General features: G+C 38.0%; 1 protein-coding gene across 1 annotated transcript in view; it reads left to right on the top strand.

The window, feature by feature from the left end:
- LOC126284145 (SH3 domain-containing protein Dlish) overlaps positions 1 to 6,580 on the top strand; it is a 95,226-nt gene extending 88,646 nt beyond the window's left edge. The window contains exon 7 of the mRNA XM_049982863.1: positions 2,017 to 6,580. Coding sequence (XP_049838820.1) covers positions 2,017 to 2,181 — 165 coding nt within the window. The 3' untranslated portion in view covers positions 2,182 to 6,580. The remainder of the gene's footprint in view (positions 1 to 2,016) is intronic.
- The last annotated feature ends 10,122 nt before the right edge of the window (positions 6,581 to 16,702 follow it).

The following is a 16,702-nucleotide window of genomic DNA, read 5'->3' on the forward strand; positions in this document are numbered from 1 at the left end:
TGTGTTCGCGCTATTTAACAGCGATGTGGCTGATTGGCTGACTACATCACGTGTCCTGAATAACCGCTGTTATTGGCTGGTGAGATCACATGACACGAGCTATGACTGGCTTACCAAAGTGCATCACAATCTCGATTTCAATGCTTGGGAAAGTAACATGCGGTTTTTGGTGGAATTAGAATTTATGCTTTCGTAATATGAAAATATGCAGGGTACGTGTTGCTTCTCATCAAAGATCTTTCCAAAATGTGTTTTTTTTTCCCCTGAATTTTATTTTCTAAAGTGCCGGGAAATTCTACGTCCATGTATAAAACCATAACAATTCAAAAGATTGATAAGTTTTACAGTTTGGAGGGAAAATATACAGTCACTTATGAGGGAAAAGTGTGTTTTCAACCAGGAGAAAGTGTACTTTTAGTCTGGAAATCCGGGATTTTTTTTTTCATTGTCTTTGTATACACCCTGTGTACCTTTTTGTGATATCTATTATTTCGATTGGCTTGAAATTATTTGAACTGCAAGAAACACAATATTTGCTGTGTTCATCCTGAATCTGTAACACAGCAGTGTTTGAACATACTAAGTATAAGTAATGGTTGCACCTCCCTGTTGAATCCAAGGGACTATCTGCCTGGGATGTATATTGTTACCTCCACACTTGTGTGACCATCAGACACCAGATAAATACTACAAACAGTGAGGAGAACCTTGTCCATTGAGTTGGGTCCCCATTCCATGTATCCATTAGCTCAGCTTTTTTGTGTATCACAGTGCTGAGAAGTTTGTTCTGTTCATAATGAACATGTTTACAATCTTTCTTGCCGTAAAGTGACACTGTCTGTACGGTCCAAGCTTGAAGTGCTCCTTCGAGACATGTAGACAGACTGAATGCAGATCACATTGTCTGATTCACAATTGGAGACACAGGGTAGTCTACTGAAATGAACTGAAAATTTATCTTTATGCAGGTGGTTGTATGTTGTGATTTCCTGTATTGAGACCGAAGTATCTTGTAAACCCCCATCACATAAATTCTGCGTTAAAGCTCTCTGACAGATTAATGCTGTGTGCTGGACTGGAACTGGTGTCTGGGACCCTTGCCTTTTGTAGACAAATGCTCTACCAGCTGAGATATCAAAGCATGACTCAAGCATGACCTGCTCTCTCAGCTCCACTTCCACTAGTACCCCATCTCCTAAATTTTGAAGTGGAGCTATGAGGACAGGTTGACAGGTTGCTAGTCCTCTTTGGATAGTTCAGTCGGCAGTACTAATGCTGCAGACCTCATTCAGAACTATTTCTGATACATTGTTTTATCTTTTGGAGTTGGATAGCCGTAACTGTAATTTACTAATTTGTAATAAAGACAATTTGTGTTATCTACCTCTTCCTCCGTGAGCACACATTATGTGTGTCTGTCAAAAATAAAGTTTTCCATGGATGTTACCTAGACAACTTTACTATAGTACAAGTCACGTATGAAGGCACATCTGCACAGGCAGAGAGAGTAATAAACAACTGTGGAGTGGATGAAATTTGGTTATGCATGGTGACAGAGGGGTGATACAGTTTTTACGCTGTGAAATCTTAGAAAGTTTACAACACACAGCAATGAATGAAATTAAATCATCACTGAAGTACGCCATCATTTACTGCTAGTCATGACAAGGTGGCTTTAGGAAGACTGCCTTATTTGGTGTGTGGCATTAGTAGAGGGGACAGCCAAAATGTTTCAAAACTGGAGTGCCATTCAATGTGACACATGTTATAGCTTTTCCTGTTGTTGTGCCGGCAATGTTACCTGAGACAAATAAAAGCTTAATGGTGTCTTGATGTGCAACATCTTTTCTCTTAACTGTTTTACCTGTGTGTTCAAAAACATCAGCCGCTGAATTGCAGTTATGTAGCAAATGCATTGTACTTTCAGAAATGCACCCATGCACTTATTTCTGCATTCATTAATAAACAAAAAACATTGTCAGTATTCTCATAACCTATGTTCTGATTTTTTTTTAGGCTCAAGCTCCTGATGACTTATCAGTTCGACGTGGTGATTGGATATATGCAGACCTCAATAATCAGACAGTGGATGGTTGGCTGTGGGCATATGCTCCAAAAACTCGCAAGTACGGTTTCATACCGAAAGCATATGCTCGACCACCAGCTATGACAAGTCTATAGAAAGAATGGTCTACGAAGAAGTTTTACTCCAGCTGCCATTAAATTTATTTTGTTTGTGTGTGTGTGTGTGTGTGTGTGTGTGTGTGTGTGTGACACAGAGAGAGAGAGAGAGAGAGAGAGAGAGAGAGAGAGAGAGAAGTCTTGTTAGGAATATGGTGATATACAGTTTTCACCTCACTGCTGTCTTCTCATATAATTCCACTTTTTTTATCACAATTTTGTGGTTAATGTATCTTGCCATAATTTTACACTTAGTAAAATTTCCATTGCTGTCAATGTAAAAGTGATGGTCTATGGAGGAATGTTCTGATTGTTTTTGTCTGTGTTTTGCTGTGCAAAGTATGAGGCTTCAAAGTTAACTCTGTACGTGAAGAAGGCAGATGTTTGTAATGTAGATTAACTCCAGTATGAAAATAATCGAGATGATGTACCATTTATGTGAAATGTGCACTATTGTTGTACATCACTAATTCTGACTTTACATCAAGATGGTTTAGTCACAAATGTTTGTCTTTATGCAGATTGTGTGTGTGTGTGTGTGTGTGTTTTCATGCCAGAATTTACTTGTACTGTTCGGTCTTTGTCTTGTAGTAGTGACTACCAGAACATGCTTAACCTCACAGATATTAAGAATTCATTTTGTCATGAGTTCATACTAGGTTGGGATTACTAAAAAAATAACACATATTCAAAATTGTTGTCCTTTTCTTTTGTTTTATGTTCTCTCTCGTTTCATTTGCCTTTGCTGATTTATTTTATATTTTCCTTTGGAACTTCTATCACTGCTGTTCAACATTTTGTCAACTGTTTTCTTGTCTGCAGTTTATGATTTGGGACCAGAAAATAAATGTAGCATCTATTTTTTTAAGTGAGATGCAAACATTGGAAAGATTGTCACACTACATGAGAGGAGACAAACAGAGCCTTAGTTCTTAGAAAATGACTGTGTAAAAAAGTTCTGATTGGGAACTTTTTGACTAGAATGTTTGCTTTTGCAAAATCTTCAACACCTTTCCTTTCAAAATGTCCTTTTGTTTTCTTTGTTCGACTTTATTTAAGCTTTCAAAAGTGGTTGTTCTGTTGAAAAACTCTAGCATTTCCCCACTGGTGAACTGAATGCGTCTCCAGTTTAAGATGTTTTTGGACATGATTTGTCTTTTCCTACCCAATTTGATGATTGCAGAATGTGCAGCCTGTTAATTCCAACCGTTGATGGGCATTCATGGTCATATGGCGTGCTTGACAACACTACAGACAGAACTGAGAAGGCATTTAGTGTATAAGTAGAACCAAACATAGGATGCTATATTTCAATGTCGGGGGAGAATTTCGAAGCAGTTGAAAAATGTTACAGATTTTTTTTCCAGTTTCTATAGCACAATGTGTGGACACTATAGGCTATAATGGCAGGTGGCCGTAGTGTTAACAAACTATAATTTTGGCTGCCACAGGAGAAGGAGTGGTGCAGGGAAACAAGTCTGCCTCCCTTTCACAGAGCGAAGCCTACAGCAGGACTGGTATATTCTCACAGGGATCACCAATCTTTTTTGGTGTTATAAGGGTCATAATCAAAATCAATGATGAACTAGCATTAGTCACTCACTTATTTCAAAATAAAAAAAAAAAATGAGCAATGCACAACATAAACACTTCAGGGGCAGCTACCATGCTATTGCTTGCTGAGGTTTCCTGAGTATTGTTAATGATGTAGATATGGCCTGACCTCTAGCAGTATTTGATGCAACCACAGGTCAAAACAGCCACCACCTAATTTGCCATGTTAAAAGTGTCCAGATTATACCATCTTTTCAGCTGAAGATGTATGCATTTCTTTGTTATAAAACGATAGATCTCATGGCTGAGCACTACATTGCTTTATGCAGTGTGTATCTATAATAGACAATTCAACTACTTGCAGTTGTCAAGGCATCAGAACATTCAGTGCGTTGATATGTCGTTGCATTTGTACACTTTTGATTTGGCAAACAGGTTGTTACGCACATCATCTTTTGAAGTTTAACTTCATGAGATGGTGTACAATAGCAGTAACTGAAAACTGGTTACATTTTCGATATTTATATGCAGAAAATAAAGCTATTTCAAACTATCTCTCATGAAATAGTTCATCTGAATACAATTTGCAATAAAATAGTGTCCATTAGGTAATTCAATAAAATAGTGTTTTTTAGGTAATTTTGTGTTTTTTCTTTTTTTGTATTTTGAGGCAGCATTTGTATCTATCTTGCATTTATTGCAAAATGCAATTTTTTCTGGTCCCTGTTTATGTCATTAGAATTTCAGATCTTGTCTGTTTCTCTTCCATTTCTTTTCTATTATTTTCTGTGGGGTGTGGCATTGTGATTCCTGCATTAAAAGTGAGTCCCTCTCGTAACTGTTTTTGCAATGTTTTACACTTATTTTTTTTGGTGCTCCTTCCCACATTGTATTATCTCAGAAAATTAAATTTTATCATTTTTTTATTTTCTGTTGTAATTTCAAACTTCTGTGCAGTAAATATGGTTATTTTGCAGCTTTATTGGTTTGACTTTACTTATAGCTAAACAATACTGCTAACACATTATTGATGTGGAAAGCTGTTTGACAAGTTGCAAAGAACTAAGTTTATGTTGAAATTCAGTGTTTGTGTTTGTTCATTTAGTTTAGGACATTGTCAATTTATACACAAATAACTAAAAATGTCCAGTGATGATAGACATGTTTTTCCTTCATCTTTGTCAATCTCAAGAAGAAACTTCTCTTTTTTTAACATTCTTTTTGTTTTTGACTATAACATCATACTTATGACAATCTATGGCTGCAGTATGTTTGTAAACTCTTGAACCAATATTCAGTTATATTTATTTTTATTTTTAATTTTCATTAACAGAGCTACATTCACATCTCTTGCATAGTAAAAATCACACACGAATATCTAAATTTCACATGTAAGACTGTAAAAGTTCTGCACTGACAGTACCTGTTACAAAATATTTAATTCATTCGAAGTCATGTAATTTTTATGATTTTAATTTTTTCAAGTGAATATGGTGACATCAGAGGTGACTGAGAAGTTAAGACTTTATTATACAAGGACAATTTGAAAATAAATATGCATGTAAGACATGTAAAATTAAGCTTTACTAGTTTGCATGACCATTTTGTGTTCATGTAAAAAGAGAAAGGGAAAAATGTAGGAAGGAGAAAGACATATGTTGTCATTATTTTAAACGTATTGTTTTCAGTCAGAGAATATAATTCTCTGTATTGGGAAAAATGATTTCTGTAAGGTACCATAAAATTTTATGTATGGTTACTAAACCTGTTAATTGTTTTTTGTATATACTCCCTTCAGGCTTCTAGAGAGGAGAGAGAATGCTGTAACCTCATAACTAATTTATCATGGCATATAGATTGAGAGTGACTCCTTTGCATTGTTTGCTATGCTGTGAATCCTTCACTTTGGCAAAGTTCGGTAAAATTTGAAACTTGGCACAGTATGTTGTTGAAGGGGATGGAAAAGGAACAGAATGAAACTATGGCAGTGATTTTGATTGTATATGAACAGAAACATTACAGTGGCTGCATTAAGGATTTCAGCCTAAATCTTTGCCTGTCTGGAGTCCATTGTTTTCCCACTATGCCATCACACTGTTTTAAAAATCATCAGTCTAGAACAATTATAAATGAGTGGGAACCTGTGCCAATTCTCATGACTTATAAAAACAAAAAAGATAAGTTTCCCAGAACGAAGTGAAAGTGATCATAATTTGCTAAGTGTTGTGCTCATAAATAAATAAATAAATAAATATATATATATAATTTAAAATATATCTTATTTAACACCTGTTCTTCTATTTGTACATACGCTGAGTAAGAAATATTTTGCCCTCAAAAACATTCTGAAATGTTACAGTAGCATTTATAATAACAGGCTGCCTCAGAATAAGGCATGAAAAGTAGTCTTTTTGACACTAAAAGGTGTGAAATAAGAGGGGACATCACAAATAACTTAACTTGTCTGCATTACTCATGTTTATCAGTATTTCTGCTTGAGTTTATTACAGAGAAAAATGGACTGTATGAGTGAAAGAATATGGTTGAGTACAAGAGGAATGAGACGTTGTTCCAAGTATGTTTGTGTGAGTGTGTGTACATAGGGAAATTATTATAATCTGCCTATATTGCTCAATATTTGAAGCATATTAACTGCAAGTCATTTCCGTGACCAGATTTGTAATTGTGAAGCTAATTGTTATATATGTATATATTTTAATGAAGTAATTATCTTTGTTGCATTGTGGTTTGAGAAGTTTTCTATTTGTACTTTAATAGTTTATATTTAAAAAAAAATTGTGTTTCCATTTTGTAAGTATTTTTTAATGAAGTCATCAAAATGTTACGAAGGTATTTTTATTTTATTTTGCACACCAATTTATATCCTTTATTTATATCCTGTTTACCACAGTTGTCTAATGATAAAATAACTCACAAAATTTAAGAGCTCATTGAAATTACTATGGCAATTTTACACACTTGTGACAGGTAAAGACTGACAAATATGAAGAAAACGAAAACTATTAGAATGTATGATTCATACCATTCATTAAAAAGTTGGCAATATCAACAAAAATATGTTTTGTTGAGAAATGTACTAGTGTAAAAGCAGTGTAGGGAGGAATCTGAGAAGACATAGATGGGGAAGAGAATAGCAGATGGCTGCTGTACTGTTGTATTAGTTGTTACGACAAACTGTGACGATAGTGTGTTGTGTTTTGGGACAGGGATGATGACCTAAACAGCATGGAATGTGTCCTGGTATTAAGAAAAATTCTCTGCAGTTTAGCTTGATCTCTATGTTGCTCTATAGTTGATTAACTTGTGTCCACATAGGGGTAAAGTTATGGGACTTACAGGTTATGATAGATCACTAACCATACTCAAACTTGGCATTTTTGCATTTACAAATTATTGGCAGTGTTGAAAGGATTGATAAGTGACAGAAAAATACAACTGTATGAGGGCTGAACCCTGAACATTTGGATTTACAATCCAATACATATTCTATGACTCATCCATATACAAAACTCTGCGTTGGTACCAAAGGAGTTGGTAGGATGTGGGATGGGTTTGGCCAACAGCACAGGAAATGAGAATAGTGGGATGATAGAGGTATTATGTTGGGTAAATCACATTTTGCAGTTGTATTAGTGCCTGGTATTTGTTTTTATATGAGGGGGGGGGGGGGGGAGTGGGGGGCTGTCAAACTTATTATGTGGTGTTGCAAAGTTTGAATTTATATGGCAACCAGGCAGCGAATTAATGCAAGGGTTTTTATTGTTCAATAAAAATCACTTCCAATAATAAATGACACTTCAATGATTTTACCACATTGATTAACTATTATTGCCATATCTTGTGATATTTTATTTCCCAAATATAGTAGAATGTATTTTCTCCTATGGCTTTTGCCCTGTTATTAAGTTTTTGTTTGTTTCCACATTTTTTTCTTAATGAAACTTCCCATTCACGATTTACTGTTGGAATTTTTTTCTATCATATTTTTCAGTTTTATCATGAGAAAGTTGCTACTTTTTGTCCCTCATTACTTCTTAGCTCATTTCTCACAATTTTCATTCGAATATGTATTATTTTCAGTTTTTCTGATCTTTTTGTTGCTTCCTTTTCTCTTTCATCACCCTCCCCCCCCATCTTTTTTTCTTCTTTTTCACCACTCCCATCATCTCTAATACTCCAAACCCTCCTCTCCTCGCATCACACATTATATTCGGTGCTTTTGAAAACATGCTTTTGCCCTATCTAAACTGATGTCCTACATTTTGTTTCTTGAAATCTGCATATTCTTGGAAGTCCCTCCCCCCTCACAGCGCCCTAACTTTGAAAGTCCCTATTCTGGATGTAATCCCACTCTTCACCAGTCCTTTTACAGTTTTAAATACAGCAATCTCTTGCATTTATCTGGCTAATCTGTTGCATATCGTTGGTGAAGGAACAATACCGTGTAAGTAGCAAAACAAGAATTTTACACGAGACAAAAAACTGTCTAAAATGCCTAATACATTCCGCAGCGGCGCTAAATTTTCATCATAGCACTACAAGAAAATATTGGATCAAATAAAAAAGCGAAACTATAAAAAATAAGCTCTAGAAAGCTTAATTAAGGTACATCTGCGGAATTGTCTCGGTATTTATGCCATAATCTGTTAGTTACACTGTATTTGTTTGTCAGTCTCCCAGCACGACTTGACACATTTACGTTGGTATTTGGTGCTAAGAAAACTAGTAAGACCATGTTTTGGAGCATTAATCATTTTTTACTGAAAGATTTCATAGAAACATTGTAACTATGTAACATTATTGTTTACATAGTTCCGATAATGTATGCACATTTCTTCAAGAAAAATCCTAAACTTCACTCAAAGCGGCAAAGAGAATTTCACTGCACTGATACTCGTCACTCAGTTACCCCTGCGATAACTTTCATCCATAAGGAATGTTGTCATAATAATTATGACAATCTTTAGGAAGAACAGATTTAAGTTGTAAATGATCCCATTTGGATTTCTTGATTTTCAGTCTTTCCTTGTATATTTTCGGGAAGCAAACATCTCCAAAAATTTTTCTCCGACGCGTTGGTAATTCTTGCCACACCCTCGCTGAAAGAGCTGTTGTAGTAAATATCATTTGGGTGGTACTGTAGTGCCCTCAGATAGCTAACTGTAGGCTCATTTTTACAGTTCTTCCAGGCCTAATTGAGTCTTACAGACACAAACTTTTCTCTGCGTAGTTGATGAAAAAGTAATAATCTAGGTAATGGACTTCGTATGTCTGTGGCTTTTTCCTCGCTTCTTTAGGTATCATAGTGTATTGGCTAGGAAGTGTAACTTCAGTCCTTTTAGTTTGCACTCAATGGAACTGTGAACTGAGTCACATTCCATCTGAGTATGGCCTTTCTCCAAAAACTTTTGTGAAATCAATACTCCAGTATCAGTTGCCAATCTTGGAACAGAGCATTTGATATCACATTTCTGTTCTGATATGTGCAGCCGTCAGAATACAGAATGACTTGAACAGGATTTTCCTTAATTGTTCTGGATAGGGTGTCCACAATGCATGGGGGGCAAAACATGATGCAGCCAAATCACCTGTAATGTAATGCATCACGACTTTCAAAATTATACATTGTAAAGTTATGAACACCCAACTTTTTTTTAAAGTACACTTACACTTAAATATGGAGCTACTTTCACGGCCTGTAAGTCCATGGTGTACACTGAGCAGAGCTTCTGCTGGGCTTCTTTCTTGTCAGCATCTTTTTGCATCCTTGCCTGCTCTTTCTGTTCTGTTTCTCTTCTGTGCGTTGCTTCCACACGTCTTCACTCAAGTTACCAAACCTGAAACTACGACACAAGTCGCACTGGTCCTTCCTGGGGGAAAATAAGCTAATATTACCATCTTCTAAAATCACTTAATGGTGAAACCTTCTCCGCATGACATTTTTCCACATGGAATCCATACAGCTGTTGTTTGGATTGTAGAATAGGCTCAAGGTACAACTTAGAGGACGATTTACTGCAGTAATGTAATGGAAGTTTCAGAAGAGAGTCCAGGAATTATTTCATGAAGGTGCTCTCATCCCATGTGTGTAATTACCCAGCCAATATGGGAAAGTCCATTCTTTAACCCCAAGAGTATTGTGAAAGATCTTTTAGCATACTTTATGTTTCACCAGCTCATTTTTCAAATGATAAATGAGCGTCCCTTTTCTCTTGGATTCGCCAGTGTTCTTCCCTGGACGTTTGGCTGGAATTATGCCCACAAGGTTGATAACGTAAACCTTCCTCTTATTCTATGACATCGTTTCCCAAAGTGTGTTAAATACTGCCTGCCTATTAGCAGCACACAACTGATGACACTTCCTTTGAACAGATTTCTGGCACATCTTTGAAGTACATGTTGGACGTAATTTTCGTGCCTCTCTTGGAGTATCATGAGTGATTCTACCAATTCGACTTCTTTTGTATGCAACAAATGCCAGTCCACACATACTCAGAATTTTATTGGCATTTTTCTTCCAATCTTCAGGATGTGGTTTAGACTTGCTTTTCCTGTCACTGTTTACGTCACCATAAAATTCTTGGCCTTTACTGTCAGCATAATTATTGCTCCCATGATCTTCCGATAATTTATCCAGAGTCTTTGGCAAACAATGAGCACCATCGCATAGCAATGAGTGTGAACTACTGTGTGACTGGTTTCATTTTGAGTATTGTTGGATACAGCCACTGAAGTTTTTGGATGGAAAAATATGTATAAATTAATTTAATCAGACAAAGATGCTCAAATTCGTGTATTTATGAGAATGATGGCATCAGTAATACTGTTAACAATAATCCCAAGAAAATTTACCTGCGTTATTAGATGTTGATGATTTTCTTACCACTGTCAGTCCCTATCAGGAATGATTCCCCACTTTCGTAAGCTGATTTCAGCTGAGAACCAATTTCTTCTTCAGTAAAACGATCATCATCTATATTGCTGTCCAATAGCCACACTGTCAACTACCACTCCTCTCCTACAAACTGAGCTTGGCCATCCTCCTCCACATCCTTGAGCCTTCACTGTTTCCTCCCAAACAGAGGCAACTCAGGGATCATAAGAACCACTCACAACAGTACAGTGTTCTCAACATCTTACCTAAGGATCTCTTCCCTCCTTTTATCGGTATTATCCAAGGGTCTCACATTCATCTGCAGGCCTCCATTTAATAATGCTGCTTTGGTTAAGGACCTATTTTCCTTCACATGTAATGTCAATTGGAATCATCTTGCAACCCAATCTTAAAATTTTTACAGCAGAAAAACTGAAGCTGAACCCTGGCTTGAAGTTTCCACCACCACTACCTCAAAATCAATACTTACAAGTTTTCCAAGAAATACTAACATGCAACGTTGTTTCATCACCCTTCCTCAGGTCCCTGCAACATGACCCTAACCTGTCTTCAGCAGAATTCCAAGCACTTTATTCTCTAAAAACCGATGGCTCCAACATTATCCTCGCAGAACACAAGGATCTACCAAAGTGACCAACAGGAGTATGTAAATGAGTGTCAAAGCTAGCTTTCTGGCACTTCTGCATATAGCATCTGCCATCGAGATCCCATGCCTGTGGTACAAACTGACCCACAATCCCTGCATAAAATCTCAAGCCCCCCCAGAAGCACTAACACCTTGATCCATAAAACTTACCCCACCCAAACCATGCACTCTCACCTTCTTCATAAAATGTACAAATCCTGTCATTCTACCCATCCCGTAGTTCTGGTCACCCTGGTCATACGACAGTTGCTAGCTTCAAAGCACAAACTGAATGTATCTCTGCCTTGATCAACACTTGCAACCTACAGTACAAACTTCGTTGGTACGTGTATGGGCGTGTTTGTCAAATTCATGGCTAGATAAGAGCAAAAATCCAGTTATGAGTTAGTATGAATGGGCGCAGAGGATGTATACTGGCACCACACAGTATCATCTTTCAGACCACGCTCTGTAACACAAAAGTCACAGTCTCAGTGTCCACTTGAGCAGTCTGGATTCTCCTTTCTGACACTAGTTTCTCAGAACTCCACAGGTGGTAATAGGTAACTGGTTTTCAATGTGCTTTAGTTCTTGCTACCCACATGTTCTAAAATTGTGTTCATTTCTGTGTTCTATGGTATCAGCATTTCTTTTCACTTCCCATCTTATTGTTTTTTTCCCCTTCAGTAGTCTCTGTCTTGCTTGTTACCCTATCTTTCAGCTCTATATCTTGGATTTTCAAATCTAGTCTGGTGCAGGCACTAACAAGTACCTCATCCTCCCCTGGCCTGGGGTTCTGGGTGGCTTTTCTGTAACTCTTCCCATTTCTTAAACCTTACCAGTCCTTTTACTTCACTCCTCTTCCTTTACCTTCAACCTGTCTGTTTGAAGGAGGAGCTACTGGCTCTGAAAGCTCCCATTTCTGTATCTTTTGCGTATTTCCTCGTTCCAGCACTTGGTGAGTTGAATTTTTTCATCTATCCGTATTATATTAACAACTATCTTTTCTGTGACATTTTTCCAGGCCTTCATTGGAATTACACACACACACACACACACACGATTTCGCAGTCAAGACTCCAGTCTTTGGCTTCCGAAAGCTCACTTTTTTGACAGTCTTTTAGTAGTGCGTACCTGTTAGTCAATTCCGACCCTCCATAATCCCTTGGACTAAAGTATGCTGGTTTCTTCTGTCCTGCACTAAGTTCCAAACACTTTCCAGATTGGAGTTCATTGCTTTTATGATGTCACCAATCTTACCTTTGCTGCCTTCTGCTCCTTATGCCAGCAAATCAAACCATCTCATGATGTGCCCAAAATAGGTTAGTGTTTTCTTCAGCTTCAAACCTTCCAAAGAGCAATCTGGTTATTTGAAGTAATATCGATCTTGTCACTCTTTGTAGTCCATGGAACACTAAAGGACTTCCTCAAACACCACAGTTCAAAGGGAGTGTATTCTATGACATTGTCTTTTTATGGTCCAGATCACACGGGCATCCCATCACAACTAGAAAGGCCATAGTCTTTTACTATATGGATAACTGTTATTAGTTATGACTCAAATCCTTAAAACAATGTCAAGGCTGGACATTGCCTGTCTTCCTAGTAAGAAACGTCTCTTGAGTTCTTGGCTGCAGTCACCATCAGCAGAAATCTGTGAGCCAAGACAGTTTAACATAGGAACTACATCCACTGTTTCTCCTCCTACATGTCGTGAAGTGATAGGTATACTTTTCTTCATTTTCTGTCATCGGGATGGTATCTTCCGCATACCTACACATATTTATTCCACCTATTTTAATTCCGGTTTCTTCTTCATGCAACCCAGGATTCCTCAAAGTGTGCTGTGCATACAGATAGAATAAATACGTTGGCAATACAATCTTGCTGTACTTTATACTGAACCTTACCCCCCTTTAGTTGCTCCATGAAAGGTCAGAGTATAAATTCTGTATGAGTTAAATGAGACAGTCTGGTACTCCCATGTACTTCCCATACTTTATTGTGGTCAACCCAGATGCAGGCTTTAGCATACTCAATTAAGCAGAAATACACACCTTTCTGGAATTCTCTTGCTTTCTCCATAATCCATCGGATGTTGGCAGTTTGGCCAGTGGTTCCTCTTCCTTCATGAAATCCAACTTGTTTGCTCTTCCGGTATCTCTTTGCCCGTAAACTGGTGAAGTCTCTTTTGTAAGATTTTATGCATTGCTTTGAAAGCATTTGAAATAAGCATGTTTCATGATTTGAAGACTAGTTGGAAATTGTCTTCTTTGGAATCACGATGAATACTGACCTTTTCCAGCCTTTCAGCCACTATTGGGCTCTCCATATTTGCTGATATATTGAATACAGCACTTCCATCACATTCTCTCCAATGACTTTGAACAATTCTGCTGCTATTCCACCATTTCCACTACTGTAGCCTCATTTTCAGCAACATTTTTGAGCATCCATATGACTTTTCTAAAATATTTGGTTTTGGTTCTAAGATCACATTAACTCGATCACCACCAGTATGCAGTTATACATATTCTGCCCATCTTTCCTTAATGTCTTCTGCCTCTGTTAGATCTTTACCATTTTTAGTGTTTTCAACAAGGGCCAATGCTGTGGGGGCTTAGATTTGATACATCAAAATATTTTCTCACTAGGTGATGCACGCGGCATGCATTAATATGCCTGTAAACTGTTTTGTATTTTATTGAAATTAGATACATACAAATGGAGCAGACACTTAATATATGTAGAACATAAATAAAAAAAGCAATGATTTCTTCATCATTGTGATATACCAGGTGCAGAAGTATGAAACCAGAATTTCCCTATAGATGGTGCTAGCTGTCAGTGTAGGGCCTGTGTGCCACCTGCTTCCTGTAATGTTTGATTGCGAATGTCAATACACAGTAACCCAAGTTTCATACATTGGAATCTGTTTCAAACCCGTAAACATGTCGAGTTTTGTGCATACGTACTATGATTTGCAGACAGCATTGGTTTTCTGTTATCATTTGAAGAAAACTGCTGCAGAATCTCACACAATGCTTTTTGAAGTTTGGCAAACATGCTCTTGGGACAAAAATGTTTCAAGTGGTTCAAAAAATTAAAAGTGGTGATTTTGATGTGAGACATGAAGAAGGAAACCGCCAAAAAAAATTCGAAGACAACGAATTGCAAGCCTTGTAGGATGCTGATACTCAAGCTCAACCAGAATATGTGGAACAGTTGAATGTGATGCAGAAAGTGAGTTCTGCATGAACCGAATGAAAGACAGCAAGCAAATCGGAAGACCACTTGTGAAATGCTGCTCGCCAGATGCAAAAGAAAGTCATTTCTCCATCAAATAGTGACAAGTGATGAGAAATGAGTATATTTTGAGAATCATAAGTGTTGAAAATTGTGGGTGAATCCAGGCAAACCATCTACATCCACTGCAAGACCAAGGGTCCAAACTGTGAGGTCATCGGTCCCCTGTTTCTGGTAAAATAATTACACAAAGGAAGGAGACCTACAACACAATAACAGGAGATAGGAAGAACAAGAAGAATGACAGAAGAAAAACCAATACTACTATGGACAAAACAGGAAATGAAAACCACAGAGAGAAGCAAAAAACAGGTAGGGGTAAAAACAAGAGAGTAGATGACTGTGGCTGGCTGACAATGAGAATAAAAAGGAAAAGCCAGCCACTCTGTGACACATTGAAACATCCGTTCTAAAAACATTAGAGTGAAGAACACGAAGGACATATAAAGAATGTTAAAACCCACCATCATGTATAAAACGTAAAACTAAATTAGCCGATGAAGAGTTGTCAGCTAAAATTATAATGGCAATGAGTCCGGTAACTGAAGAGTCCGTTGCAGGGCAGCCAAAAGAGGACATCTCACCAAGATATGGGCCACTGTCAGCCGGGCGCTGCACCAATGATGAGTTTGATCATCACGGAGCAGGAGGTAGCCGTGTGTCACCCAAGTGAGGCCAGTGTGGAGCTGGCAGAGAACCACAGACTCCCTGCGAAAGGCCCGCATGGAGGACTGCCACACATTCGTAGTCTCCTTAATGGCTCACAGTTTGTTGTGCATGCTGAGGTTATGCCATTTTATCTCCTAAAGCCGCAAAACCTTGCAGCGTAGTACTGCATGCAGGTCAGTTGCAGAGAAACCAATCTCCATAAGCAGTTTCCGCGTAGCCCATTTGGCCAGCCTGTCAGCAAGTTCATTGCCTGGGATTCCGATGTGACCTGGGGTCCAGACAAACACCACTGAATGACCGGACTGGTCCAGGGCATAGATGGACTCCAGGATGGTTGCTACCAAAGGATGACGAGGGAAGCACGGGTCGATAGCTTGTAGGCTGGTCAAGGAGTCAGTACGTAGAAGGGCATGAACGGATATGCTCAAGAGCACGAGATATAGCCACCAGCTCGGCAGTGAAAACACTGCAGCCATCGGGCAAGGAATGCTGTACAGTATGTCCTCCATGGACATACGCAAAGCTGACGTGACCTTCAGCCATTGGTGTAAACCACTTCGTGGCCTTGGTACATGTGACCTCTCTGACACCAGTCACATAACTGAGATGATATTCCATAAGCACGCAATTTTACTACAAAGCTGCTTGTGTGGTACATTGTCAAAAGCCTTCCGGAAATCCAGGGATATGGAATCGATCTGAAATCCCTTGGCAATAGCACTCAGCACTTCATGTGAATAAAGAGCTAGTTGTGTTTCACAGGAACAATGTTTTTTAGACCCATTTTGACTGTGTCAATAGACCATTTCCTTTGAGGCAATTCATAATGTTTGAACACAATATATGTTCTAAAATCCTGCTGCATACCGACATTAATGATATGGGCCTGTAATTTAGTGGATTACTCCTACTACCTTTCTTGAATATTGGTGTGACCTGTACAACTTTCCAGTCTTTGGGTACGGATCTTTCGTCAAACGAATGGTTGTATATGATTGTTAATTTGGAGCTAATTCATCAGCATACTCTGAAAGGAACCTAATTGGTATACAGTCTGGACCAGAAGACTTGCTTTTATTAAGTGATTTGAGTTGCTTCACTAGTCCGTGGATATTTACTTCTATGTTACTCATGTTGGCAGCTATTCTCGATTCGAATTCTGGAATATTTGCTTCGTCTTCTTTGTGAAGCCATTTCGGAAGGCTGCATTTAGTAAATCTGCTTTGGCAGCACTGTCTTCGATAGTATCTCCATTGTTATTGCGCAGAGAAGGCAGTGATTGTTTTTTGCCACTAAGATACTTCACATACTATCAGAATCTCTCTGGATTTTCTGCCAGGTTTCGAGACTAAGTTTCGTTGTGGAAACTGTTATAGGTATCTCGTATGGAACTCCGCACTAAGTTTCGAGCTTCTTTAAAGGATCGTCAATCTTGGAATTTTGCGTCAGTT

The sequence above is a fragment of the Schistocerca gregaria genome, chromosome 8 (genome assembly GCF_023897955.1).
Source record: "Schistocerca gregaria isolate iqSchGreg1 chromosome 8, iqSchGreg1.2, whole genome shotgun sequence".
In the NCBI taxonomy this organism is placed as follows: domain Eukaryota; kingdom Metazoa; phylum Arthropoda; class Insecta; order Orthoptera; family Acrididae; genus Schistocerca; species Schistocerca gregaria.